We start from the raw sequence: 27,014 nt of genomic DNA, 5'->3' as shown, positions 1-27,014 counted from the left end.
AATCTTGAATATTTTAATATCTTTCTATGAAATTCTTATGAAATTTAAATTTTGGTTGGCAACAAGTTTTGCTAGTTTTTATTAAATTAATCAAGCCTGAGATTTGAACGGATAAAACTGATAAAAATTGAAAAATCGATGAACCGTTGTTATTTTCATCGCAATCATCATGAATGATTCAACATTATCCCCTGAATAGATATAGCTTTTGCCAATGAAGGGTTAGACACAGAAACAATTGAGTCTACTTTTTTTATTAAGTCATAAGCATTTTTAACCTCTAGTTTTACTGTAAAAGATTAAAAGTTTAATTGTGTAGATCAGTTTGAGGAGTCAAATGTAGACTCCAATGTTCATTCATGATGTTCAGTAGTTAGGTTAGGTTAAGATAGTGAAATAATTATTTTGGTGAGCCTTGCAGATAACGCCATTGCCATTCAAGTTTGAATCTATCACAACCAATTAACCTAACAAATTTTTAACAAAAGTAATATTTTTATTCTGGAAATATTTCGCTCTTCTGTTATTTGTTAAAAATCAACGCAATCAAATTAACGAATGAACTCACGATCATGTAAAATGCTTTGTCAAGGCGATTTCTCTACCTATTTGAGGTATTAGCAATAAACAAAAATACTGCTGACAATTAGATAAACTTACAGGCACCATTAACTTTTAAAATAAGATATTTTGTGAAACTCATTTTACTTGTGTAACTTTCGATGGACAATCATGAAATGCACTTATTTGCCAAATAAAATTTTGTGCCTGTAAAACAAATCAAATTCAACTTTCCGTTAAACTTTCCGAATTATGTGACCGTAAGAGTAAGAAAGCTGAAAAATTTTATTCGTCGATAAAACTTGTTGGTAAACACCATGGATTGAACACTCGATTTTCGCCATTTGCCTAAATTCTTCGAACATTCATCATTCTTTGAAATAGATTTTATGAAAGAAAGAGGTTTTGGGTTCGATTCCAATTGTGGCTTTTTTCGATAAAACTTAATTGTACTTAACTTTGACTTATATTTATTATACTTTATTTAAGGTTTTTTTATGATTTTTCGATATTTTTTGGTATTTTTGATGGATATATAATATATAGTAATACACTATCATTAGTGAAGGTGAAGAGGATCAGTACAATGTTTGCAACAGAGGGAAATTTGACAATATGAACATTTTACAGAAATTGAATATTCACAATTAGTCACTGAACATTTGTCAACGCATACAACAAAATTGACTTCTAGAACGTTTTTGAAACCAGTTAACTTTCTTTGAATTGTATATCCAAATGCTTTCTATGCATAATACAACATGTCTCTGAAAATTGGACTCGACAATTGGTTATAAACGAAAGAATGCATATGCATTATAAAAATTCGATCATTTAATTTTGCAATTTCATCATTTGGGTCAGCTGCGCGAACAGCATCCTGATATCTTCGAATAAATGATTTATATTGTCTGAAAAAGTGAGCATCCAAAGGTTGACAATATTTGGGTCGCTTTTGGCGGGATTTTTTCGATTTTTAACTTTGAGTAATTACTTTCTTTTTTCTGAAAAATGCTCATATCCTTCTGAGCTGGCCAAGAAGCTTGAATTCGCAAGGTATTGTTTTGAACAAAAATGTTAATGCATTGTTCAACCCGATACTCTACTGTACTCTTGGTCATTTATCCACTAGAAGTGCAAGTAACTATGCTATTTTGTAGAGTACTGCTCTTGATTTTTCATTGAACTTGTGGACCAAACCTACCATTTGTTTCTTGAAAGCAAATGAAAAGCTTCGGTGCAAGTTCACCTGAATTCGCATCTAGAACTTTTGCTACATTTTTAACGATTCCTAATGTCTGTTTTTCGCCCTGGTCATTCAAGGTTCTAGCATATATAAATTTATAATGAAAACCTGATTGATCTGTCTTCCAAATATTTTCATCCTTTACCCTATTTTTTAACGAGTTAATTTTTGCAACGAAATCAACAGCGGATTACGGATTTCTGCTACTTTTGCAGATGTTCTTTTTGTTGTAATCTTTCTTGATGTTATGCGATATACATCCTTAAATGACTTCATGAACTTTGAGCTATCTTGAAATTCAGGCGGTCCAAGACCTAAAGTTTTTGCAGACTCTAAAGCCCAAGCATTCAAATGATGACCATGAATTGGTAGATAATTATCACGATTATTACGATATTTTGCGTACATGAGGGCTCGAATACATGAGGCTTCGTTTACGAATTGTACAATTCTCATCATTTTTTATGACAGCAATTCAATGACCTATAACGCTGATAACATTTGATGACCCATATCTTGCATAACAATTTTTTATTTCTTGCATTGTGCTCAGAGAAATTTGCTGTTCGATCGGTACGTGTCTGCTTTTTCCAACAGGAGAAACCTAGTAATCTGATGATGTTGACGGATCGCCAGTTTCTTCTTCTGTATCTGAATCGGGATCAGACTTCGAGTCACAGGCTTCATTAGCATAACAAAGTTTCATCTTCATATATCTCTAGAGATCCTTGACTATTACTTTGAATCAAATTCCAAATAACCACAGCAAAGTATTTTTCATCATCAACAATCGTTGAAGAGTGATAGTTCTGAGGAATAAAATTAACCCTAAATTGATTATGAAATGATTGAAACTGATGAAGATGATGATGTCATAAATTTTATCATGTATGTGTAAAACTGTCTTTTGTGTAAAAAGCCTCAACTGTACCAAATTCAAATTTTAAAAGTTTCATTTTGAACTCAATCTCGCGCATTATTTTCTTAGCTTTGTCGTGTCACTATACTTGTTAAAAGTCAAAACGCTTGGTCACAGGTTTGTAATTGTCGCAATCTCCTACCATCAAATCATTTCACTCATGTTCTATCAATCTAATGTAGGCTTATTACAAAAATCAAGAAAATACAATCGACTTAATTAAATCAGTTTATTTTTTCGAGCATTATAGAATTTCGTGCATTAAGCATAACAAACACAGGTTTGCCCAGCTGAATTAACATAACGATTAGCATATGAAGCTGCTGCTGCTGAACTTGAAGCTGCTGATGATGATCCTGATCCAGTATTTGATGCTGATGCAGGTGCAGATGATGAGTCTGAAGCTGCTGCTGCTGCTGCTGAACTTGATGCTGCTGATCCTGATGATGAACCTGAACCAGATGATCCTGAACCTGATGAACCAGATCCTTGTCCTGATCCTGAGCCAGATGATCCTGAACCTGAAGCTGCTGATGAAGCTGCTGCTGATGATCCTGAACCTGATCCTGATGATGCTGAGTTAGGTGAGTTACTGGTTGATGTTGATGTTGTTGTTGGTCCTGATGATGAATCTGAAGCTGATGCTGCTGATGCTGCTGCTGCTGAACTTGAAGCTGCTGATGATGATCCTGAGTCAGTATTTGATGCTGGTGCAGGTGCAGATGATGAGTCTGAAGCTGCTGCTGCTGCTGCTGAACTTGATGCTGCTGATCCTGAACCTGATGAACCTGAACCAGATGATCCTGAACCTGATGAACCAGATCCTTGTCCTGATCCTGAGCCAGATGATCCTGAACCTGAAGCTGCTGATGAAGCTGCTGCTGATGATCCTGAACCTGATCCTGATGATGCTGAGTTAGGTGAGTTACTGGTTGATGTTGATTTTGTTGTTGGTCCTGATGATGAATCTGAAGCTGATGCTGCTGATGCTGCTGCTGCTGAACTTGAAGCTGCTGATGATGATCCTGATCCAGTATTTGATGCTGGTGCAGGTGCAGATGATGAGTCTGAAGCTGCTGCTGCTGCTGCTGAACTTGATGCTGCTGATCCTGATGATGAACCGTAACCAGATGATCCTGAACCTGATGAACCAGATCCTTGTCCTGATCCTGAGCCAGATGATCCTGAACCTGAAGCTGCTGATGAAGCTGCTGCTGATGATCCTGAACCTGATCCTGATAATGCTGAGTTAGGTGAGTTACCGGTTGATGTTGATGTTGTTGTTGGTCCTGATGATGAATCTGAAGCTGATGCTGCTGATGCTGCTGCTGCTGAACTTGAAGCTGCTGATGATGATCCTGATCCAGTATTTGATGCTGGTGCAGGTGCAGATGATGAGTCTGAAGCTGCTGCTGCTGCTGCTGCTGAACTTGATGCTGCTGATCCTGATGATGAACCGTAACCAGATGATCCTGAACCTGATGAACCAGATCCTTGTCCTGATCCTGAGCCAGATGATCCTGAACCTGAAGCTGCTGATGAAGCTGCTGCTGATGATCCTGAACCTGATCCTGATGATGCTGAGTTAGGTGAGTTACTGGTTGATGTTGATGTTGTTGTTGGTCCTGATGATGAATCTGAAGCTGATGCTGCTGATGCTGCTGCTGCTGAACTTGAAGCTGCTGATGATGATCCTGATCCAGTATTCGATGCTGGTGCAGGTGCAGATGATGAGTCTGAAGCTGCTGCTGCTGCTGCTGCTGAACTTGATGCTGCTGATCCTGAACCTGATGAACCTGAACCAGATGATCCTGAACCTGATGAACCAGATCCTTGTCCTGATCCTGAGCCAGATGATCCTGAACCTGAAGCTGCTGATGAAGCTGCTGCTGATGATCCTGAACCTGATCCTGATGATGCTGAGTTAGGTGAGTTACTGGTTGATGTTGATTTTGTTGTTGGTCCTGATGATGAATCTGAAGCTGATGCTGCTGATGCTGCTGCTGCTGAACTTGAAGCTGCTGATGATGATCCTGATCCAGTATTTGATGCTGGTGCAGGTGCAGATGATGAGTCTGAAGCTGCTGCTGAACTTGATGCTGCTGATCCTGATGATGAACCTGAACCAGATGATCCTGAACCTGATGAACCAGATCCTTGTCCTGATCCTGAGCCAGATGATCCTGAACCTGAAGCTGCTGATGAAGCTGCTGCTGATGATCCTGAACCTGATCCTGATGATGCTGAGTTAGGTGAGTTACTGGTTGATGTTGATGTTGTTGTTGGTCCTGATGATGAATCTGAAGCTGATGCTGCTGATGCTGCTGCTGCTGAACTTGAAGCTGCTGATGATGATCCTGATCCAGTATTTGATGCTGGTGCAGGTGCAGATGATGAGTCTGAAGCTGCTGCTGCTGCTGCTGCTGAACTTGATGCTGCTGATCCTGATGATGATCCTGAACCAGATGATCCTGAACCTGATGAACCAGATCCTTGTCCTGATCCTGAGCCAGATGATCCTGAACCTGAAGCTGCTGATGAAGCTGCTGCTGATGATCCTGAACCTGATCCTGATGATGCTGAGTTAGGTGAGTTACTGGTTGATGTTGATGTTGTTGTTGGTCCTGATGATGAATCTGAAGCTGATGCTGCTGATGCTGCTGCTGCTGAACTTGAAGCTGCTGATGATGATCCTGATCCAGTATTTGATGCTGGTGCAGGTGCAGATGATGAGTCTGAAGCTGCTGCTGCTGCTGCTGAACTTGATGCTGCTGATCCTGATGATGAACCTGAACCAGATGATCCTGAACCTGATGAACCAGATCCTTGTCCTGATCCTGAGCCAGATGATCCTGAACCTGAAGCTGCTGATGAAGCTGCTGCTGATGATCCTGAACCTGATCCTGATGATGCTGAGTTAGGTGAGTTACCGGTTGATGTTGATGTTGTTGTTGGTCCTGATGATGAATCTGAAGCTGATGCTGCTGATGCTGCTGCTGCTGAACTTGAAGCTGCTGATGATGATCCTGATCCAGTATTTGATGCTGGTGCAGGTGCAGATGATGAGTCTGAAGCTGCTGCTGCTGCTGCTGCTGAACTTGATGCTGCTGATCCTGATGATGAACCGTAACCAGATGATCCTGAGCCAGATGATCCTGAACCTGAAGCTGCTGATGAAGCTGCTGCTGATGATCCTGAACCTGATCCTGATGATGCTGAGTTAGGTGAGTTACTGGTTGATGTTGATGTTGTTGTTGGTCCTGATGATGCATCTGAAGCTGATGCTGCTGCTGCTGCTGAACTTGATGCTGCTGATCCTGATGATGAACCGTAACCAGATGATCCTGAACCTGATGAACCAGATCCTTGTCCTGATCCTGAGCCAGATGATCCTGAACCTGAAGCTGCTGATGAAGCTGCTGCTGATGATCCTGAACCTGATCCTGATGATGCTGAGTTAGGTGAGTTACTGGTTGATGTTGATGTTGTTGTTGGTCCTGATGATGAATCTGAAGCTGATGCTGCTGATGCTGCTGCTGCTGAACTTGAAGCTGCTGATGATGATCCTGATCCAGTATTTGATGCTGGTGCAGGTGCAGATGATGAGTCTGAAGCTGCTGCTGCTGCTGCTGCTGAACTTGATGCTGCTGATCCTGATGATGATCCTGAACCAGATGATCCTGAACCTGATGAACCAGATCCTTGTCCTGATCCTGAGCCAGATGATCCTGAACCTGAAGCTGATGATCCTGAACCTGATCCTGATGATGCTGAGTTAGGTGAGTTACTGGTTGATGTTGATGTTGTTGTTGGTCCTGATGATGAATCTGAAGCTGATGCTGCTGATGCTGCTGCTGCTGAACTTGAAGCTGCTGATGATGATCCTGATCCAGTATTTGATGCTGGTGCAGGTGCAGATGATGAGTCTGAAGCTGCTGCTGCTGCTGCTGCTGAACTTGATGCTGCTGATCCTGAACCTGATGAACCTGAACCAGATGATCCTGAACCTGATGAACCAGATCCTTGTCCTGATCCTGAGCCAGATGATCCTGAACCTGAAGCTGATGATCCTGAACCTGATCCTGATGATCCTGAACCTGATCCTGATGATGCTGAGTTAGGTGAGTTACTGGTTGATGTTGATTTTGTTGTTGGTCCTGATGATGAATCTGAAGCTGATGCTGCTGATGCTGCTGCTGCTGAACTTGAAGCTGCTGATGATGATCCTGATCCAGTATTTGATGCTGGTGCAGGTGCAGATGATGAGTCTGAAGCTGCTGCTGAACTTGATGCTGCTGATCCTGATGATGAACCTGAACCAGATGATCCTGAACCTGATGAACCAGATCCTTGTCCTGATCCTGAGCCAGATGATCCTGAACCTGAAGCTGCTGATGAAGCTGCTGCTGATGATCCTGAACCTGATCCTGATGATGCTGAGTTAGGTGAGTTACTGGTTGATGTTGATGTTGTTGTTGGTCCTGATGATGAATCTGAAGCTGATGCTGCTGATGCTGCTGCTGCTGAACTTGAAGCTGCTGATGATGATCCTGAGTCAGTATTTGATGCTGGTGCAGGTGCAGATGATGAGTCTGAAGCTGCTGCTGCTGCTGCTGAACTTGATGCTGCTGATCCTGATGATGAACCGTAACCAGATGATCCTGAACCTGATGAACCAGATCCTTGTCCTGATCCTGAGCCAGATGATCCTGAATCTGAAGCTGCTGATGAAGCTGCTGCTGATGATCCTGAACCTGATCCTGATGATGCTGAGTTAGGTGAGTTACCGGTTGATGTTGATGTTGTTGTTGGTCCTGATGATGAATCTGAAGCTGATGCTGCTGATGCTGCTGCTGCTGAACTTGAAGCTGCTGATGATGATCCTGATCCAGTATTTGATGCTGGTGCAGGTGCAGATGATGAGTCTGAAGCTGCTGCTGCTGCTGCTGCTGAACTTGATGCTGCTGATCCTGATGATGAACCGTAACCAGATGATCCTGAACCTGATGAACCAGATCCTTGTCCTGATCCTGAGCCAGATGATCCTGAACCTGAAGCTGCTGATGAAGCTGCTGCTGATGATCCTGAACCTGATCCTGATGATGCTGAGTTAGGTGAGTTACTGGTTGATGTTGATTTTGTTGTTGGTCCTGATGATGAATCTGAAGCTGATGCTGCTGATGCTGCTGCTGCTGAACTTGAAGCTGCTGATGATGATCCTGATCCAGTATTTGATGCTGGTGCAGGTGCAGATGATGAGTCTGAAGCTGCTGCTGCTGCTGCTGAACTTGATGCTGCTGATCCTGATGATGAACCTGAACCAGATGATCCTGAACCTGATGAACCAGATCCTTGTCCTGATCCTGAGCCAGATGATCCTGAACCTGAAGCTGCTGATGAAGCTGCTGCTGATGATCCTGAACCTGCTCCTGATGATGCTGAGTTAGGTGAGTTACTGGTTGATGTTGATGTTGTTGTTGGTCCTGATGATGAATCTGAAGCTGATGCTGCTGATGCTGCTGCTGCTGAACTTGAAGCTGCTGATGATGATCCTGATCCAGTATTTGATGCTGGTGCAGGTGCAGATGATGAGTCTGAAGCTGCTGCTGAACTTGATGAACCTGAACCAGATGATCCTGAACCTGATGAACCAGATCCTTGTCCTGATCCTGAGCCAGATGATCCTGAACCTGAAGCTGCTGATGAATCTGCTGCTGATGATCCTGAACCTGCTCCTGATGATGCTGAGTTAGGTGAGTTACTGGTTGATGTTGATTTTGTTGTTGGTCCTGATGATGAATCTGAAGCTGATGCTGCTGATGCTGCTGCTGCTGAACTTGAAGCTGCTGATGATGATCCTGATCCAGTATTTGATGCTGGTGCAGGTGCAGATGATGAGTCTGAAGCTGCTGCTGCTGCTGCTGAACTTGATGCTGCTGATCCTGATGATGAACCTGAACCAGATGATCCTGAACCTGATGAACCAGATCCTTGTCCTGATCCTGAGCCAGATGATCCTGAACCTGAAGCTGCTGATGAAGCTGCTGCTGATGATCCTGAACCTGATCCTGATGATGCTGAGTTAGGTGAGTTACTGGTTGATGTTGATGTTGTTGTTGGTCCTGATGATGAATCTGAAGCTGATGCTGCTGATGCTGCTGCTGCTGAACTTGAAGCTGCTGATGATGATCCTGATCCAGTATTTGATGCTGGTGCAGGTGCAGATGATGAGTCTGAAGCTGCTGCTGCTGCTGCTGAACTTGATGCTGCTGATCCTGAACCTGATGAACCTGAACCAGATGATCCTGAACCTGATGAACCAGATCCTTGTCCTGATCCTGAGCCAGATGATCCTGAACCTGAAGCTGATGATCCTGAACCTGATCCTGATGATGCTGAGTTAGGTGAGTTACTGGTTGATGTTGATTTTGTTGTTGGTCCTGATGATGAATCTGAAGCTGATGCTGCTGATGCTGCTGCTGCTGAACTTGAAGCTGCTGATGATGATCCTGATCCAGTATTTGATGCTGGTGCAGGTGCAGATGATGAGTCTGAAGCTGCTGCTGCTGCTGCTGAACTTGATGCTGCTGATCCTGAACCTGATGAACCTGAACCAGATGATCCTGAACCTGATGAACCAGATCCTTGTCCTGATCCTGAGCCAGATGATCCTGAACCTGAAGCTGCTGATGAAGCTGCTGCTGATGATCCTGAACCTGATCCTGATGATGCTGAGTTAGGTGAGTTACTGGTTGATGTTGATGTTGTTGTTGGTCCTGATGATGAATCTGAAGCTGATGCTGCTGATGCTGCTGCTGCTGAACTTGAAGCTGCTGATGATGATCCTGATCCAGTATTTGATGCTGGTGCAGGTGCAGATGATGAGTCTGAAGCTGCTGCTGCTGCTGCTGAACTTGATGCTGCTGATCCTGATGATGAACCTGAACCAGATGATCCTGAACCTGATGAACCAGATCCTTGTCCTGATCCTGAGCCAGATGATCCTGAACCTGAAGCTGCTGATGAAGCTGCTGCTGATGATCCTGAACCTGATCCTGATGATGCTGAGTTAGGTGAGTTACTGGTTGATGTTGATGTTGTTGTTGGTCCTGATGATGAATCTGAAGCTGATGCTGCTGATGCTGCTGCTGCTGAACTTGAAGCTGCTGATGATGATCCTGATCCAGTATTTGATGCTGGTGCAGGTGCAGATGATGAGTCTGAAGCTGCTGCTGCTGCTGCTGAACTTGATGCTGCTGATCCTGATGATGATCCTGAACCAGATGATCCTGAACCTGATGAACCAGATCCTTGTCCTGATCCTGAGCCAGATGATCCTGAACCTGAAGCTGCTGATGAAGCTGCTGCTGATGATCCTGAACCTGATCCTGATGATGCTGAGTTAGGTGAGTTACTGGTTGATGTTGATGTTGTTGTTGGTCCTGATGATGAATCTGAAGCTGATGCTGCTGATGCTGCTGCTGCTGAACTTGAAGCTGCTGATGATGATCCTGATCCAGTATTTGATGCTGGTGCAGGTGCAGATGATGAGTCTGAAGCTGCTGCTGCTGAACTTGATGCTGCTGATCCTGATGATGAACCTGAACCAGATGATCCTGAACCTGATGAACCAGATCCTTGTCCTGATCCTGAGCCAGATGATCCTGAACCTGAAGCTGCTGATGAAGCTGCTGCTGATGATCCTGAACCTGATCCTGATGATGCTGAGTTAGGTGAGTTACTGGTTGATGTTGATGTTGTTGTTGGTCCTGATGATGCATCTGAAGCTGATGCTGCTGATGCTGCTGCTGCTGAACTTGAAGCTGCTGATGATGATCCTGGTGCAGGTGCAGATGATGAGTCTGAAGCTGCTGCTGCTGCTGCTGAACTTGATGCTGCTGATCCTGAACCTGATGAACCTGAACCAGATGATCCTGAACCTGATGAACCAGATCCTTGTCCTGATCCTGAGCCAGATGATCCTGAACCTGAAGCTGATGATCCTGAACCTGATCCTGATGATGCTGAGTTAGGTGAGTTACTGGTTGATGTTGATTTTGTTGTTGGTCCTGATGATGAATCTGAAGCTGATGCTGCTGATGCTGCTGCTGCTGAACTTGAAGCTGCTGATGATGATCCTGATCCAGTATTTGATGCTGGTGCAGGTGCAGATGATGAGTCTGAAGCTGCTGCTGCTGCTGCTGAACTTGATGCTGCTGATCCTGAACCTGATGAACCTGAACCAGATGATCCTGAACCTGATGAACCAGATCCTTGTCCTGATCCTGAGCCAGATGATCCTGAACCTGAAGCTGCTGATGAAGCTGCTGCTGATGATCCTGAACCTGATCCTGATGATGCTGAGTTAGGTGAGTTACTGGTTGATGTTGATGTTGTTGTTGGTCCTGATGATGAATCTGAAGCTGATGCTGCTGATGCTGCTGCTGCTGAACTTGAAGCTGCTGATGATGATCCTGATCCAGTATTTGATGCTGGTGCAGGTGCAGATGATGAGTCTGAAGCTGCTGCTGCTGCTGCTGAACTTGATGCTGCTGATCCTGATGATGAACCTGAACCAGATGATCCTGAACCTGATGAACCAGATCCTTGTCCTGATCCTGAGCCAGATGATCCTGAACCTGAAGCTGCTGATGAAGCTGCTGCTGATGATCCTGAACCTGATCCTGATGATGCTGAGTTAGGTGAGTTACTGGTTGATGTTGATGTTGTTGTTGGTCCTGATGATGAATCTGAAGCTGATGCTGCTGATGCTGCTGCTGCTGAACTTGAAGCTGCTGATGATGATCCTGATCCAGTATTTGATGCTGGTGCAGGTGCAGATGATGAGTCTGAAGCTGCTGCTGCTGCTGCTGAACTTGATGCTGCTGATCCTGATGATGATCCTGAACCAGATGATCCTGAACCTGATGAACCAGATCCTTGTCCTGATCCTGAGCCAGATGATCCTGAACCTGAAGCTGCTGATGAAGCTGCTGCTGATGATCCTGAACCTGATCCTGATGATGCTGAGTTAGGTGAGTTACTGGTTGATGTTGATGTTGTTGTTGGTCCTGATGATGAATCTGAAGCTGATGCTGCTGATGCTGCTGCTGCTGAACTTGAAGCTGCTGATGATGATCCTGATCCAGTATTTGATGCTGGTGCAGGTGCAGATGATGAGTCTGAAGCTGCTGCTGCTGAACTTGATGCTGCTGATCCTGATGATGAACCTGAACCAGATGATCCTGAACCTGATGAACCAGATCCTTGTCCTGATCCTGAGCCAGATGATCCTGAACCTGAAGCTGCTGATGAAGCTGCTGCTGATGATCCTGAACCTGATCCTGATGATGCTGAGTTAGGTGAGTTACTGGTTGATGTTGATGTTGTTGTTGGTCCTGATGATGCATCTGAAGCTGATGCTGCTGATGCTGCTGCTGCTGAACTTGAAGCTGCTGATGATGATCCTGGTGCAGGTGCAGATGATGAGTCTGAAGCTGCTGCTGCTGCTGCTGAACTTGATGCTGCTGATCCTGAACCTGATGAACCTGAACCAGATGATCCTGAACCTGATGAACCAGATCCTTGTCCTGATCCTGAGCCAGATGATCCTGAACCTGAAGCTGCTGATGAAGCTGCTGCTGATGATCCTGAACCTGATCCTGATGATGCTGAGTTAGGTGAGTTACTGGTTGATGTTGATTTTGTTGTTGGTCCTGATGATGAATCTGAAGCTGATGCTGCTGATGCTGCTGCTGCTGAACTTGAAGCTGCTGATGATGATCCTGATCCAGTATTTGATGCTGGTGCAGGTGCAGATGATGAGTCTGAAGCTGCTGCTGCTGCTGCTGCTGAACTTGATGCTGCTGATCCTGATGATGATCCTGAACCAGATGATCCTGAACCTGATGAACCAGATCCTTGTCCTGATCCTGAGCCAGATGATCCTGAACCTGAAGCTGCTGATGAAGCTGCTGCTGATGATCCTGAACCTGATCCTGATGATGCTGAGTTAGGTGAGTTACTGGTTGATGTTGATGTTGTTGTTGGTCCTGATGATGAATCTGAAGCTGATGCTGCTGATGCTGCTGCTGCTGAACTTGAAGCTGCTGATGATGATCCTGATCCAGTATTTGATGCTGGTGCAGGTGCAGATGATGAGTCTGAAGCTGCTGCTGCTGCTGCTGCTGAACTTGATGCTGCTGATCCTGATGATGAACCGTAACCAGATGATCCTGAACCTGATGAACCAGATCCTTGTCCTGATCCTGAGCCAGATGATCCTGAACCTGAAGCTGCTGATGAAGCTGCTGCTGATGATACTGAACCTGATCCTGATGATGCTGAGTTAGGTGAGTTACTGGTTGATGTTGATTTTGTTGTTGGTCCTGATGATGAATCTGAAGCTGATGCTGCTGATGCTGCTGCTGCTGAACTTGAAGCTGCTGATGATGATCCTGATCCAGTATTTGATGCTGGTGCAGGTGCAGATGATGAGTCTGAAGCTGCTGCTGCTGCTGCTGAACTTGATGCTGCTGATCCTGATGATGATCCTGAACCAGATGATCCTGAACCTGATGAACCAGATCCTTGTCCTGATCCTGAGCCAGATGATCCTGAACCTGAAGCTGCTGATGAAGCTGCTGCTGATGATCCTGAACCTGATCCTGATGATGCTGAGTTAGGTGAGTTACTGGTTGATGTTGATGTTGTTGTTGGTCCTGATGATGAATCTGAAGCTGATGCTGCTGATGCTGCTGCTGCTGAACTTGAAGCTGCTGATGATGATCCTGATCCAGTATTTGATGCTGGTGCAGGTGCAGATGATGAGTCTGAAGCTGCTGCTGCTGAACTTGATGCTGCTGATCCTGATGATGAACCTGAACCAGATGATCCTGAACCTGATGAACCAGATCCTTGTCCTGATCCTGAGCCAGATGATCCTGAACCTGAAGCTGCTGATGAAGCTGCTGCTGATGATCCTGAACCTGATCCTGATGATGCTGAGTTAGGTGAGTTACTGGTTGATGTTGATGTTGTTGTTGGTCCTGATGATGCATCTGAAGCTGATGCTGCTGATGCTGCTGCTGCTGAACTTGAAGCTGCTGATGATGATCCTGGTGCAGGTGCAGATGATGAGTCTGAAGCTGCTGCTGCTGCTGCTGAACTTGATGCTGCTGATCCTGAACCTGATGAACCTGAACCAGATGATCCTGAACCTGATGAACCAGATCCTTGTCCTGATCCTGAGCCAGATGATCCTGAACCTGAAGCTGCTGATGAAGCTGCTGCTGATGATCCTGAACCTGATCCTGATGATGCTGAGTTAGGTGAGTTACTGGTTGATGTTGATGTTGTTGTTGGTCCTGATGATGCATCTGAAGCTGATGCTGCTGCTGCTGCTGAACTTGATGCTGCTGATCCTGATGATGAACCGTAACCAGATGATCCTGAACCTGATGAACCAGATCCTTGTCCTGATCCTGAGCCAGATGATCCTGAACCTGAAGCTGCTGATGAAGCTGCTGCTGATGATACTGAACCTGATCCTGATGATGCTGAGTTAGGTGAGTTACTGGTTGATGTTGATTTTGTTGTTGGTCCTGATGATGAATCTGAAGCTGATGCTGCTGATGCTGCTGCTGCTGAACTTGAAGCTGCTGATGATGATCCTGATCCAGTATTTGATGCTGGTGCAGGTGCAGATGATGAGTCTGAAGCTGCTGCTGCTGCTGCTGCTGAACTTGATGCTGCTGATCCTGATGATGAACCGTAACCAGATGATCCTGAACCTGATGAACCAGATCCTTGTCCTGATCCTGAGCCAGATGATCCTGAACCTGAAGCTGCTGATGAAGCTGCTGCTGATGATACTGAACCTGATCCTGATGATGCTGAGTTAGGTGAGTTACTGGTTGATGTTGATTTTGTTGTTGGTCCTGATGATGAATCTGAAGCTGATGCTGCTGATGCTGCTGCTGCTGAACTTGAAGCTGCTGATGATGATCCTGATCCAGTATTTGATGCTGGTGCAGGTGCAGATGATGAGTCTGAAGCTGCTGCTGCTGCTGCTGCTGAACTTGATGCTGCTGATCCTGATGATGATCCTGAACCAGATGATCCTGAACCTGATGAACCAGATCCTTGTCCTGATCCTGAGCCAGATGATCCTGAACCTGAAGCTGCTGATGAAGCTGCTGCTGATGATCCTGAACCTGATCCTGATGATGCTGAGTTAGGTGAGTTACTGGTTGATGTTGATGTTGTTGTTGGTCCTGATGATGAATCTGAAGCTGATGCTGCTGATGCTGCTGCTGCTGAACTTGAAGCTGCTGATGATGATCCTGATCCAGTATTTGATGCTGATGCAGGTGCAGATGATGAGTCTGAAGCTGCTGCTGCTGCTGCTGCTGAACTTGATGCTGCTGATCCTGATGATGAACCGTAACCAGATGATCCTGAACCTGATGAACCAGATCCTTGTCCTGATCCTGAGCCAGATGATCCTGAACCTGAAGCTGCTGATGAAGCTGCTGCTGATGATACTGAACCTGATCCTGATGATGCTGAGTTAGGTGAGTTACTGGTTGATGTTGATTTTGTTGTTGGTCCTGATGATGAATCTGAAGCTGATGCTGCTGATGCTGCTGCTGCTGAACTTGAAGCTGCTGATGATGATCCTGATCCAGTATTTGATGCTGGTGCAGGTGCAGATGATGAGTCTGAAGCTGCTGCTGCTGCTGCTGCTGAACTTGATGCTGCTGATCCTGATGATGATCCTGAACCAGATGATCCTGAACCTGATGAACCAGATCCTTGTCCTGATCCTGAGCCAGATGATCCTGAACCTGAAGCTGCTGATGAAGCTGCTGCTGATGATCCTGAACCTGATCCTGATGATGCTGAGTTAGGTGAGTTACTGGTTGATGTTGATGTTGTTGTTGGTCCTGATGATGAATCTGAAGCTGATGCTGCTGATGCTGCTGCTGCTGAACTTGAAGCTGCTGATGATGATCCTGATCCAGTATTTGATGCTGGTGCAGGTGCAGATGATGAGTCTGAAGCTGCTGCTGCTGCTGCTGAACTTGATGCTGCTGATCCTGATGATGAACCTGAACCAGATGATCCTGAACCTGATGAACCAGATCCTTGTCCTGATCCTGAGCCAGATGATCCTGAACCTGAAGCTGATGATCCTGAACCTGATCCTGATGATGCTGAGTTAGGTGAGTTACTGGTTGATGTTGATGTTGTTGTTGGTCCTGATGATGATCCTGAACCTGATGAACCAGATCCTTGTCCTGATCCTGAGCCAGATGATCCTGAACCTGAAGCTGCTGATGAAGCTGCTGCTGATGATCCTGAACCTGATCCTGATGATGCTGAGTTAGGTGAGTTACTGGTTGATGTTGATGTTGTTGTTGGTCCTGATGATGCATCTGAAGCTGATGCTGCTGCTGCTGCTGAACTTGATGCTGCTGATCCTGATGATGAACCGTAACCAGATGATCCTGAACCTGATGAACCAGATCCTTGTCCTGATCCTGAGCCAGATGATCCTGAACCTGAAGCTGCTGATGAAGCTGCTGCTGATGATCCTGAACCTGATCCTGATGATGCTGAGTTAGGTGAGTTACTGGTTGATGTTGATGTTGTTGTTGGTCCTGATGATGAATCTGAAGCTGATGCTGCTGATGCTGCTGCTGCTGAACTTGAAGCTGCTGATGATGATCCTGATCCAGTATTTGATGCTGGTGCAGGTGCAGATGATGAGTCTGAAGCTGCTGCTGCTGCTGCTGCTGAACTTGATGCTGCTGATCCTGATGATGATCCTGAACCAGATGATCCTGAACCTGATGAACCAGATCCTTGTCCTGATCCTGAGCCAGATGATCCTGAACCTGAAGCTGATGATCCTGAACCTGATCCTGATGATGCTGAGTTAGGTGAGTTACTGGTTGATGTTGATGTTGTTGTTGGTCCTGATGATGAATCTGAAGCTGATGCTGCTGATGCTGCTGCTGCTGAACTTGAAGCTGCTGATGATGATCCTGATCCAGTATTTGATGCTGGTGCAGGTGCAGATGATGAGTCTGAAGCTGCTGCTGCTGCTGCTGAACTTGATGCTGCTGATCCTGATGATGAACCTGAACCAGATGATCCTGAACCTGATGAACCAGATCCTTGTCCTGATCCTGAGCCAGATGATCCTGAACCTGAAGCTGATGATCCTGAACCTGATCCTGATGATGCTGAGTTAGGTGAGTTACTGGTTGATGTTGATGTTGTTGTTGGTCCTGATGATGATCCTGAACCTGATGAACCAGATCCTTGTCCTGATCCTGAGCCAGATGATCCTGAACCTGAAGCTGCTGATGAAGCTGCTGCTGATGATCCTGAACCTGATCCTGATGATGCTGAGTTAGGTGAGTTACTGGTTGATGTTGATGTTGTTGTTGGTCCTGATGATGCATCTGAAGCTGATGCTGCTGCTGCTGCTGAACTTGATGCTGCTGATCCTGATGATGAACCGTAACCAGATGATCCTGAACCTGATGAACCAGATCCTTGTCCTGATCCTGAGCCAGATGATCCTGAACCTGAAGCTGCTGATGAAGCTGCTGCTGATGATCCTGAACCTGATCCTGATGATGCTGAGTTAGGTGAGTTACTGGTTGATGTTGATGTTGTTGTTGGTCCTGATGATGAATCTGAAGCTGATGCTGCTGATGCTGCTGCTGCTGAACTTGAAGCTGCTGATGATGATCCTGATCCAGTATTTGATGCTGGTGCAGGTGCAGATGATGAGTCTGAAGCTGCTGCTGCTGCTGCTGAACTTGATGCTGCTGATCCTGATGATGAACCTGAACCAGATGATCCTGAACCTGATGAACCAGATCCTTGTCCTGATCCTGAGCCAGATGATCCTGAACCTGAAGCTGATGATCCTGAACCTGATCCTGATGATGCTGAGTTAGGTGAGTTACTGGTTGATGTTGATGTTGTTGTTGGTCCTGATGATGAATCTGAAGCTGATGCTGCTGATGCTGCTGCTGCTGAACTTGAAGCTGCTGATGATGATCCTGAGTCAGTATTTGATGCTGGTGCAGGTGCAGATGATGAGTCTGAAGCTGCTGCTGCTGCTGCTGAACTTGATGCTGCTGATCCTGATGATGAATTGTAACCAGATGATCCTGAACCTGATGAACCAGATCCTTGTCCTGATCCTGAGCCAGATGATCCTGAACCTGAAGCTGCTGATGAAGCTGCTGCTGATGATCCTGAACCTGATCCTGATGATGCTGAGTTAGGTGAGTTACTGGTTGATGTTGATGTTGTTGTTGGTCCTGATGATGAATCTGAAGCTGATGCTGCTGATGCTGCTGCTGCTGAACTTGAAGCTGCTGATGATGATCCTGATCCAGTATTTGATGCTGGTGCAGGTGCAGATGATGAGTCTGAAGCTGCTGCTGCTGCTGCTGAACTTGATGCTGCTGATCCTGATGATGATCCTGAACCAGATGATCCTGAACCTGATGAACCAGATCCTTGTCCTGATCCTGAGCCAGATGATCCTGAACCTGAAGCTGCTGATGAAGCTGCTGCTGATGATCCTGAACCTGATCCTGATGATGCTGAGTTAGGTGAGTTACTGGTTGATGTTGATGTTGTTGTTGGTCCTGATGATGAATCTGAAGCTGATGCTGCTGATGCTGCTGCTGCTGAACTTGAAGCTGCTGATGATGATCCTGATCCAGTATTTGATGCTGGTGCAGGTGCAGATGATGAGTCTGAAGCTGCTGCTGCTGCTGCTGAACTTGATGCTGCTGATCCTGATGATGAACCTGAACCAGATGATCCTGAACCTGATGAACCAGATCCTTGTCCTGATCCTGAGCCAGATGATCCTGAACCTGAAGCTGATGATCCTGAACCTGATCCTGATGATGCTGAGTTAGGTGAGTTACTGGTTGATGTTGATGTTGTTGTTGGTCCTGATGATGAATCTGAAGCTGATGCTGCTGATGCTGCTGCTGCTGAACTTGAAGCTGCTGATGATGATCCTGATCCAGTATTTGATGCTGGTGCAGGTGCAGATGATGAGTCTGAAGCTGCTGCTGCTGCTGCTGAACTTGATGCTGCTGATCCTGATGATGAACCGTAACCAGATGATCCTGAACCTGATGAACCAGATCCTTGTCCTGATCCTGAGCCAGATGATCCTGAACCTGAAGCTGCTGATGAAGCTGCTGCTGATGATCCTGAACCTGATCCTGATGATGCTGAGTTAGGTGAGTTACTGGTTGATGTTGATGTTGTTGTTGGTCCTGATGATGAATCTGAAGCTGATGCTGCTGATGCTGCTGCTGCTGAACTTGAAGCTGCTGATGATGATCCTGATCCAGTATTTGATGCTGGTGCAGGTGCAGATGATGAGTCTGAAGCTGCTGCTGCTGCTGCTGAACTTGATGCTGCTGATCCTGATGATGAACCTGAACCAGATGATCCTGAACCTGATGAACCAGATCCTTGTCCTGATCCTGAGCCAGATGATCCTGAACCTGAAGCTGATGATCCTGAACCTGATCCTGATGATGCTGAGTTAGGTGAGTTACTGGTTGATGTTGATGTTGTTGTTGGTCCTGATGATGAATCTGAAGCTGATGCTGCTGATGCTGCTGCTGCTGAACTTGAAGCTGCTGATGATGATCCTGATCCAGTATTTGATGCTGGTGCAGGTGCAGATGATGAGTCTGAAGCTGCTGCTGCTGCTGCTGAACTTGATGCTGCTGATCCTGATGATGAACCGTAACCAGATGATCCTGAACCTGATGAACCAGATCCTTGTCCTGATCCTGAGCCAGATGATCCTGAACCTGAAGCTGCTGATGAAGCTGCTGCTGATGATCCTGAACCTGATCCTGATGATGCTGAGTTAGGTGAGTTACCGGTTGATGTTGATGTTGTTGTTGGTCCTGATGATGAATCTGAAGCTGATGCTGCTGATGCTGCTGCTGCTGAACTTGAAGCTGCTGATGATGATCCTGATCCAGTATTTGATGCTGGTGCAGGTGCAGATGATGAGTCTGAAGCTGCTGCTGCTGCTGCTGCTGAACTTGATGCTGCTGATCCTGATGATGAACCGTAACCAGATGATCCTGAACCTGATGAACCAGATCCTTGTCCTGATCCTGAGCCAGATGATCCTGAACCTGAAGCTGCTGATGAAGCTGCTGCTGATGATACTGAACCTGATCCTGATGATGCTGAGTTAGGTGAGTTACTGGTTGATGTTGATTTTGTTGTTGGTCCTGATGATGAATCTGAAGCTGATGCTGCTGATGCTGCTGCTGCTGAACTTGAAGCTGCTGATGATGATCCTGATCCAGTATTTGATGCTGGTGCAGGTGCAGATGATGAGTCTGAAGCTGCTGCTGCTGCTGCTGAACTTGATGCTGCTGATCCTGATGATGATCCTGAACCAGATGATCCTGAACCTGATGAACCAGATCCTTGTCCTGATCCTGAGCCAGATGATCCTGAACCTGAAGCTGCTGATGAAGCTGCTGCTGATGATCCTGAACCTGATCCTGATGATGCTGAGTTAGGTGAGTTACTGGTTGATGTTGATGTTGTTGTTGGTCCTGATGATGAATCTGAAGCTGATGCTGCTGATGCTGCTGCTGCTGAACTTGAAGCTGCTGATGATGATCCTGATCCAGTATTTGATGCTGGTGCAGGTGCAGATGATGAGTCTGAAGCTGCTGCTGCTGCTGCTGAACTTGATGCTGCTGATCCTGATGATGAACCTGAACCAGATGATCCTGAACCTGATGAACCAGATCCTTGTCCTGATCCTGAGCCAGATGATCCTGGACCTGAAGCTGATGATCCTGAACCTGATCCTGATGATGCTGAGTTAGGTGAGTTACCGGTTGATGTTGATGTTGTTGTTGGTCCTGATGATGAATCTGAAGCTGATGCTGCTGATGCTGCTGCTGCTGAACTTGAAGCTGCTGATGATGATCCTGATCCAGTATTTGATGCTGGTGCAGGTGCAGATGATGAGTCTGAAGCTGCTGCTGCTGCTGCTGAACTTGATGCTGCTGATCCTGATGATGAACCGTAACCAGATGATCCTGAACCTGATGAACCAGATCCTTGTCCTGATCCTGAGCCAGATGATCCTGAACCTGAAGCTGCTGATGAAGCTGCTGCTGATGATCCTGAACCTGATCCTGATGATGCTGAGTTAGGTGAGTTACCGGTTGATGTTGATGTTGTTGTTGGTCCTGATGATGAATCTGAAGCTGATGCTGCTGATGCTGCTGCTGCTGAACTTGAAGCTGCTGATGATGATCCTGATCCAGTATTTGATGCTGGTGCAGGTGCAGATGATGAGTCTGAAGCTGCTGCTGCTGCTGCTGAACTTGATGCTGCTGATCCTGATGATGAACCGTAACCAGATGATCCTGAACCTGATGAACCAGATCCTTGTCCTGATCCTGAGCCAGATGATCCTGAACCTGAAGCTGCTGATGAAGCTGCTGCTGATGATCCTGAACCTGATCCTGATGATGCTGAGTTAGGTGAGTTACCGGTTAATGTTGATGTTGTTGTTGGTCCTGATGATGAATCTGAAGCTGATGCTGCTGATGCTGCTGCTGCTGAACTTGAAGCTGCTGATGATGATCCTGATCCAGTATTTGATGCTGGTGCAGGTGCAGATGATGAGTCTGAAGCTGCTGCTGCTGCTGCTGAACTTGATGCTGCTGATCCTGATGATGAACCGTAACCAGATGATCCTGAACCTGATGAACCAGATCCTTGTCCTGATCCTGAGCCAGATGATCCTGAATCTGAAGCTGCTGATGAAGCTGCTGCTGATGATCCTGAACCTGATCCTGATGATGCTGAGTTAGGTGAGTTACCGGTTGATGTTGATGTTGTTGTTGGTCCTGATGATGAATCTGAAGCTGATGCTGCTGATGCTGCTGCTGCTGAACTTGAAGCTGCTGATGATGATCTTGATCCAGTATTTGATGCTGGTGCAGGTGCAGATGATGAGTCTGAAGCTGCTGCTGCTGCTGCTGCTGAACTTGATGCTGCTGATCCTGATGATGAACCGTAACCAGATGATCCTGAACCTGATGAACCAGATCCTTGTCCTGATCCTGAGCCAGATGATCCTGAACCTGAAGCTGCTGATGAAGCTGCTGCTGATGATACTGAACCTGATCCTGATGATGCTGAGTTAGGTGAGTTACTGGTTGATGTTGATTTTGTTGTTGGTCCTGATGATGAATCTGAAGCTGATGCTGCTGATGCTGCTGCTGCTGAACTTGAAGCTGCTGATGATGATCCTGATCCAGTATTTGATGCTGGTGCAGGTGCAGATGATGAGTCTGAAGCTGCTGCTGCTGCTGCTGCTGAACTTGATGCTGCTGATCCTGATGATGATCCTGAACCAGATGATCCTGAACCTGATGAACCAGATCCTTGTCCTGATCCTGAGCCAGATGATCCTGAACCTGAAGCTGCTGATGAAGCTGCTGCTGATGATCCTGAACCTGATCCTGATGATGCTGAGTTAGGTGAGTTACTGGTTGATGTTGATGTTGTTGTTGGTCCTGATGATGAATCTGAAGCTGATGCTGCTGATGCTGCTGCTGCTGAACTTGAAGCTGCTGATGATGATCCTGATCCAGTATTTGATGCTGGTGCAGGTGCAGATGATGAGTCTGAAGCTGCTGCTGCTGCTGCTGAACTTGATGCTGCTGATCCTGATGATGAACCTGAACCAGATGATCCTGAACCTGATGAACCAGATCCTTGTCCTGATCCTGAGCCAGATGATCCTGAACCTGAAGCTGATGATCCTGAACCTGATCCTGATGATGCTGAGTTAGGTGAGTTACTGGTTGATGTTGATGTTGTTGTTGGTCCTGATGATGAATCTGAAGCTGATGCTGCTGATGCTGCTGCTGCTGAAGTTGAAGCTGCTGATGATGATCCTGATCCAGTATTTGATGCTGGTGCAGGTGCAGATGATGAGTCTGAAGCTGCTGCTGCTGCTGCTGAACTTGATGCTGCTGATCCTGATGATGAACCGTAACCAGATGATCCTGAACCTGATGAACCAGATCCTTGTCCTGATCCTGAGCCAGATGATCCTGAACCTGAAGCTGCTGATGAAGCTGCTGCTGATGATCCTGAACCTGATCCTGATGATGCTGAGTTAGGTGAGTTACCGGTTGATGTTGATGTTGTTGTTGGTCCTGATGATGAATCTGAAGCTGATGCTGCTGATGCTGCTGCTGCTGAACTTGAAGCTGCTGATGATGATCCTGATCCAGTATTTGATGCTGGTGCAGGTGCAGATGATGAGTCTGAAGCTGCTGCTGCTGCTGCTGCTGAACTTGATGCTGCTGATCCTGATGATGATCCTGAACCAGATGATCCTGAACCTGATGAACCAGATCCTTGTCCTGATCCTGAGCCAGATGATCCTGAACCTGAAGCTGCTGATGAAGCTGCTGCTGATGATCCTGAACCTGATCCTGATGATGCTGAGTTAGGTGAGTTACTGGTTGATGTTGATGTTGTTGTTGGTCCTGATGATGAATCTGAAGCTGATGCTGCTGATGCTGCTGCTGCTGAACTTGAAGCTGCTGATGATGATCCTGATCCAGTATTTGATGCTGGTGCAGGTGCAGATGATGAGTCTGAAGCTGCTGCTGCTGCTGCTGAACTTGATGCTGCTGATCCTGATGATGAACCTGAACCAGATGATCCTGAACCTGATGAACCAGATCCTTGTCCTGATCCTGAGCCAGATGATCCTGAACCTGAAGCTGATGATCCTGAACCTGATCCTGATGATGCTGAGTTAGGTGAGTTACTGGTTGATGTTGATGTTGTTGTTGGTCCTGATGATGAATCTGAAGCTGATGCTGCTGATGCTGCTGCTGCTGAACTTGAAGCTGCTGATGATGATCCTGAGTCAGTATTTGATGCTGGTGCAGGTGCAGATGATGAGTCTGAAGCTGCTGCTGCTGCTGCTGAACTTGATGCTGCTGATCCTGATGATGAACCGTAACCAGATGATCCTGAACCTGATGAACCAGATCCTTGTCCTGATCCTGAGCCAGATGATCCTGAACCTGAAGCTGCTGATGAAGCTGCTGCTGATGATCCTGAACCTGATCCTGATGATGCTGAGTTAGGTGAGTTACCGGTTGATGTTGATGTTGTTGTTGGTCCTGATGATGAATCTGAAGCTGATGCTGCTGATGCTGCTGCTGCTGAACTTGAAGCTGCTGATGATGATCCTGATCCAGTATTTGATGCTGGTGCAGGTGCAGATGATGAGTCTGAAGCTGCTGCTGCTGCTGCTGCTGAACTTGATGCTGCTGATCCTGATGATGAACCGTAACCAGATGATCCTGAACCTGATGAACCAGATCCTTGTCCTGATCCTGAGCCAGATGATCCTGAACCTGAAGCTGCTGATGAAGCTGCTGCTGATGATCCTGAACCTGATCCTGATGATGCTGAGTTAGGTGAGTTACTGGTTGATGTTGATGTTGTTGTTGGTCCTGATGATGAATCTGAAGCTGATGCTGCTGATGCTGCTGCTGCTGAACTTGAAGCTGCTGATGATGATCCTGATCCAGTATTTGATGCTGGTGCAGGTGCAGATGATGAGTCTGAAGCTGCTGCTGCTGCTGCTGAACTTGATGCTGCTGATCCTGATGATGAACCTGAACCAGATGATCCTGAACCTGATGAACCAGATCCTTGTCCTGATCCTGAGCCAGATGATCCTGAACCTGAAGCTGCTGATGAAGCTGCTGCTGATGATCCTGAACCTGATCCTGATGATGCTGAGTTAGGTGAGTTACTGGTTGATGTTGATGTTGTTGTTGGTCCTGATGATGAATCTGAAGCTGATGCTGCTGATGCTGCTGCTGCTGAAGTTGAAGCTGCTGATGATGACTCTGATCCAGTATTTGATGCTGGTGCAGGTGCAGATGATGAGTCTGAAGCTGCTGCTGCTGCTGCTGAACTTGATGCTGCTGATCCTGATGATGAACCGTAACCAGATGATCCTGAACCTGATGAACCAGATCCTTGTCCTGATCCTGAGCCAGATGATCCTGAACCTAAAGCTGCTGATGAAGCTGCTGCTGATGATCCTGAACCTGATCCTGATGATGCTGAGTTAGGTGAGTTACTGGTTGATGTTGATGTTGTTGTTGGTCCTGATGATGAATCTGAAGCTGATGCTGCTGATGCTGCTGCTGCTGAACTTGAAGCTGCTGATGATGATCCTGATCCAGTATTTGATGCTGGTGCAGGTGCAGATGATGAGTCTGAAGCTGCTGCTGCTGCTGCTGAACTTGATGCTGCTGATCCTGATGATGAACCTGAACCAGATGATCCTGAACCTGATGAACCAGATCCTTGTCCTGATCCTGAGCCAGATGATCCTGAACCTGAAGCTGCTGATGAAGCTGCTGCTGATGATCCTGAACCTGATCCTGATGATGCTGAGTTAGGTGAGTTACTGGTTGATGTTGATTTTGTTGTTGGTCCTGATGATGAATCTGAAGCTGATGCTGCTGATGCTGCTGCTGCTGAAGTTGAAGCTGCTGATGATGACTCTGATCCAGTATTTGATGCTGGTGCAGGTGCAGATGATGAGTCTGAAGCTGCTGCTGCTGCTGCTGAACTTGATGCTGCTGATCCTGATGATGAACCTGAACCAGATGATCCTGAACCTGATGAACCAGATCCTTGTCCTGATCCTGAGCCAGATGATCCTGAACCTGAAGCTGATGATCCTGAACCTGATCCTGATGATGCTGAGTTAGGTGAGTTACTGGTTGATGTTGATGTTGTTGTTGGTCCTGATGATGAATCTGAAGCTGATGCTGCTGATGCTGCTGCTGCTGAAGTTGAAGCTGCTGATGATGACTCTGATCCAGTATTTGATGCTGGTGCAGGTGCAGATGATGAGTCTGAAGCTGCTGCTGCTGCTGCTGAACTTGATGCTGCTGATCCTGATGATGAACCTGAACCAGATGATCCTGAGCCTGATGAACCAGATCCTTGTCCTGATCCTGAGCCAGATGATCCTGAACCTGAAGCTGCTGATGAAGCTGCTGCTGATGATCCTGAACCTGATCCTGATGATGCTGAGTTAGGTGAGTTACTGGTTGATGTTGATGTTGTTGTTGGTCCTGATGATGAATCTGAAGCTGATGCTGCTGATGCTGCTGCTGCTGAACTTGAAGCTGCTGATGATGATCCTGATCCAGTATTTGATGCTGGTGCAGGTGCAGATGATGAGTCTGAAGCTGCTGCTGCTGCTGCTGCTGAACTTGATGCTGCTGATCCTGATGATGAACCGTAACCAGATGATCCTGAACCTGATGAACCAGATCCTTGTCCTGATCCTGAGCCAGATGATCCTGAACCTGAAGCTGCTGATGAAGCTGCTGCTGATGATCCTGAACCTGATCCTGATGATGCTGAGTTAGGTGAGTTACTGGTTGATGTTGATGTTGTTGTTGGTCCTGATGATGCTGGATGAGGTGATTCTTTTGGCAACCCAGAGTTACCAGTGGTTGGTTTTCGGCTCGTTTTGGAATCTGAAGCTGCTGTTGCTGTTGCTGCCACTGTAGATGTAGCTGATCCTGATCCTGTTTTTTTATGACTACCAAAAAGGTCCATTGGGATTTTCGCGATGTTCATAGGATTCCATCTCGATAAGCTGTTTGCATCAACAACGTTAAACGCTGCGATTGATACGAGGCACAATGTTATTAATTTTATATTCATGTTTAGTTGATTTCTTGTTGATACTTTTTCAACTGTTATCTTTATCGTTTTTCTGAGGCTTTTTATACCATTCAGTATCTGCTGATTTTGTTTGTGTGCTCCATCTGTACAAAATTTTTCACTGTTTTGGCCAAACAATTGATTTGGTAATTATTTATTCAGATTTTATTTCCTTTCAATTGTAAACGTGGATGAATCCACTGTTGAGTTAGTTTATCAGACTAACTAGAGGTAAATTTAACAAGGATTGTACAACTATACATCTAGCAAATAGGATCAAAATTTTGAAAAATGAAATGTCAGCTCTGTTTACTGAGCAGAAATTAACATAGCTTTCTAGCCAGACAAAAGTCAATAAAAAAGAAGGTTGATACTTTGGTAAACAATTATTTTGCATATTTTTCTGTATCTATTATAATCTGCTTATTTTATACTGTTTTT

At 46.0% G+C, this 27,014-nt stretch overlaps 1 protein-coding gene across 3 annotated transcripts; it reads right to left on the bottom strand.

Annotated features, from left to right (window-relative positions):
- Positions 1 to 2,936: 2,936 nt before the first annotated feature.
- LOC149093762 (uncharacterized) lies at positions 2,937 to 26,617 on the bottom strand. 3 transcript variants are annotated; one of them, XM_089267478.1, is made up of 4 exons: positions 11,636 to 26,617; positions 10,007 to 10,954; positions 6,704 to 9,325; positions 2,937 to 6,475 (listed from the first exon to the last, which is right to left on the bottom strand). In XM_089267478.1, the coding sequence occupies exons 1-4, from the start codon at positions 26,571 to 26,573 to the stop codon at positions 2,988 to 2,990; spliced, it is 21,996 nt and encodes a 7,331-aa protein (XP_089123604.1). In that variant the 5' UTR covers positions 26,574 to 26,617; the 3' UTR covers positions 2,937 to 2,987. The 3 variants fall into 3 exon arrangements, with proteins under 3 accessions (XP_089123604.1, XP_089123605.1, XP_089123603.1); XM_089267479.1 differs by having other exon boundaries at positions 2,937 to 7,039; positions 7,373 to 9,325; XM_089267477.1 differs by having other exon boundaries at positions 2,937 to 9,325.
- Between the last annotated feature and the right edge of the window lie 397 nt (positions 26,618 to 27,014).

The sequence above is a fragment of the Tetranychus urticae genome, chromosome 2 (assembly GCF_039701765.1).
Source record: "Tetranychus urticae isolate SD_2017Ah chromosome 2, NJAU_TeUrti_SD_1.0, whole genome shotgun sequence".
Taxonomy (NCBI): Eukaryota; Metazoa; Arthropoda; class Arachnida; order Trombidiformes; family Tetranychidae; genus Tetranychus; species Tetranychus urticae.
This window is presented reverse-complemented; position numbering and strand designations above follow the sequence as displayed.

Excerpts from the sequence above, each read along its gene's own strand:
- LOC149093762 (XM_089267477.1), bottom strand. The coding sequence starts at position 26,573 with ATGAATATAAAATTAATAACATTGTGCCTCGTATCAATCGCAGCGTTT. Across the intron at positions 10,955-11,635 it reads ATCAGGTTCAGGATCATCTG|GTTCAGGATCAGCAGCATCA; the intron begins GTTCAGGATCAT and ends CAGGTTCATCAG. Across the intron at positions 9,326-10,006 it reads ATCAGGTTCAGGATCATCTG|GTTCAGGATCAGCAGCATCA; the intron begins GTTCAGGATCAT and ends CAGGTTCATCAG.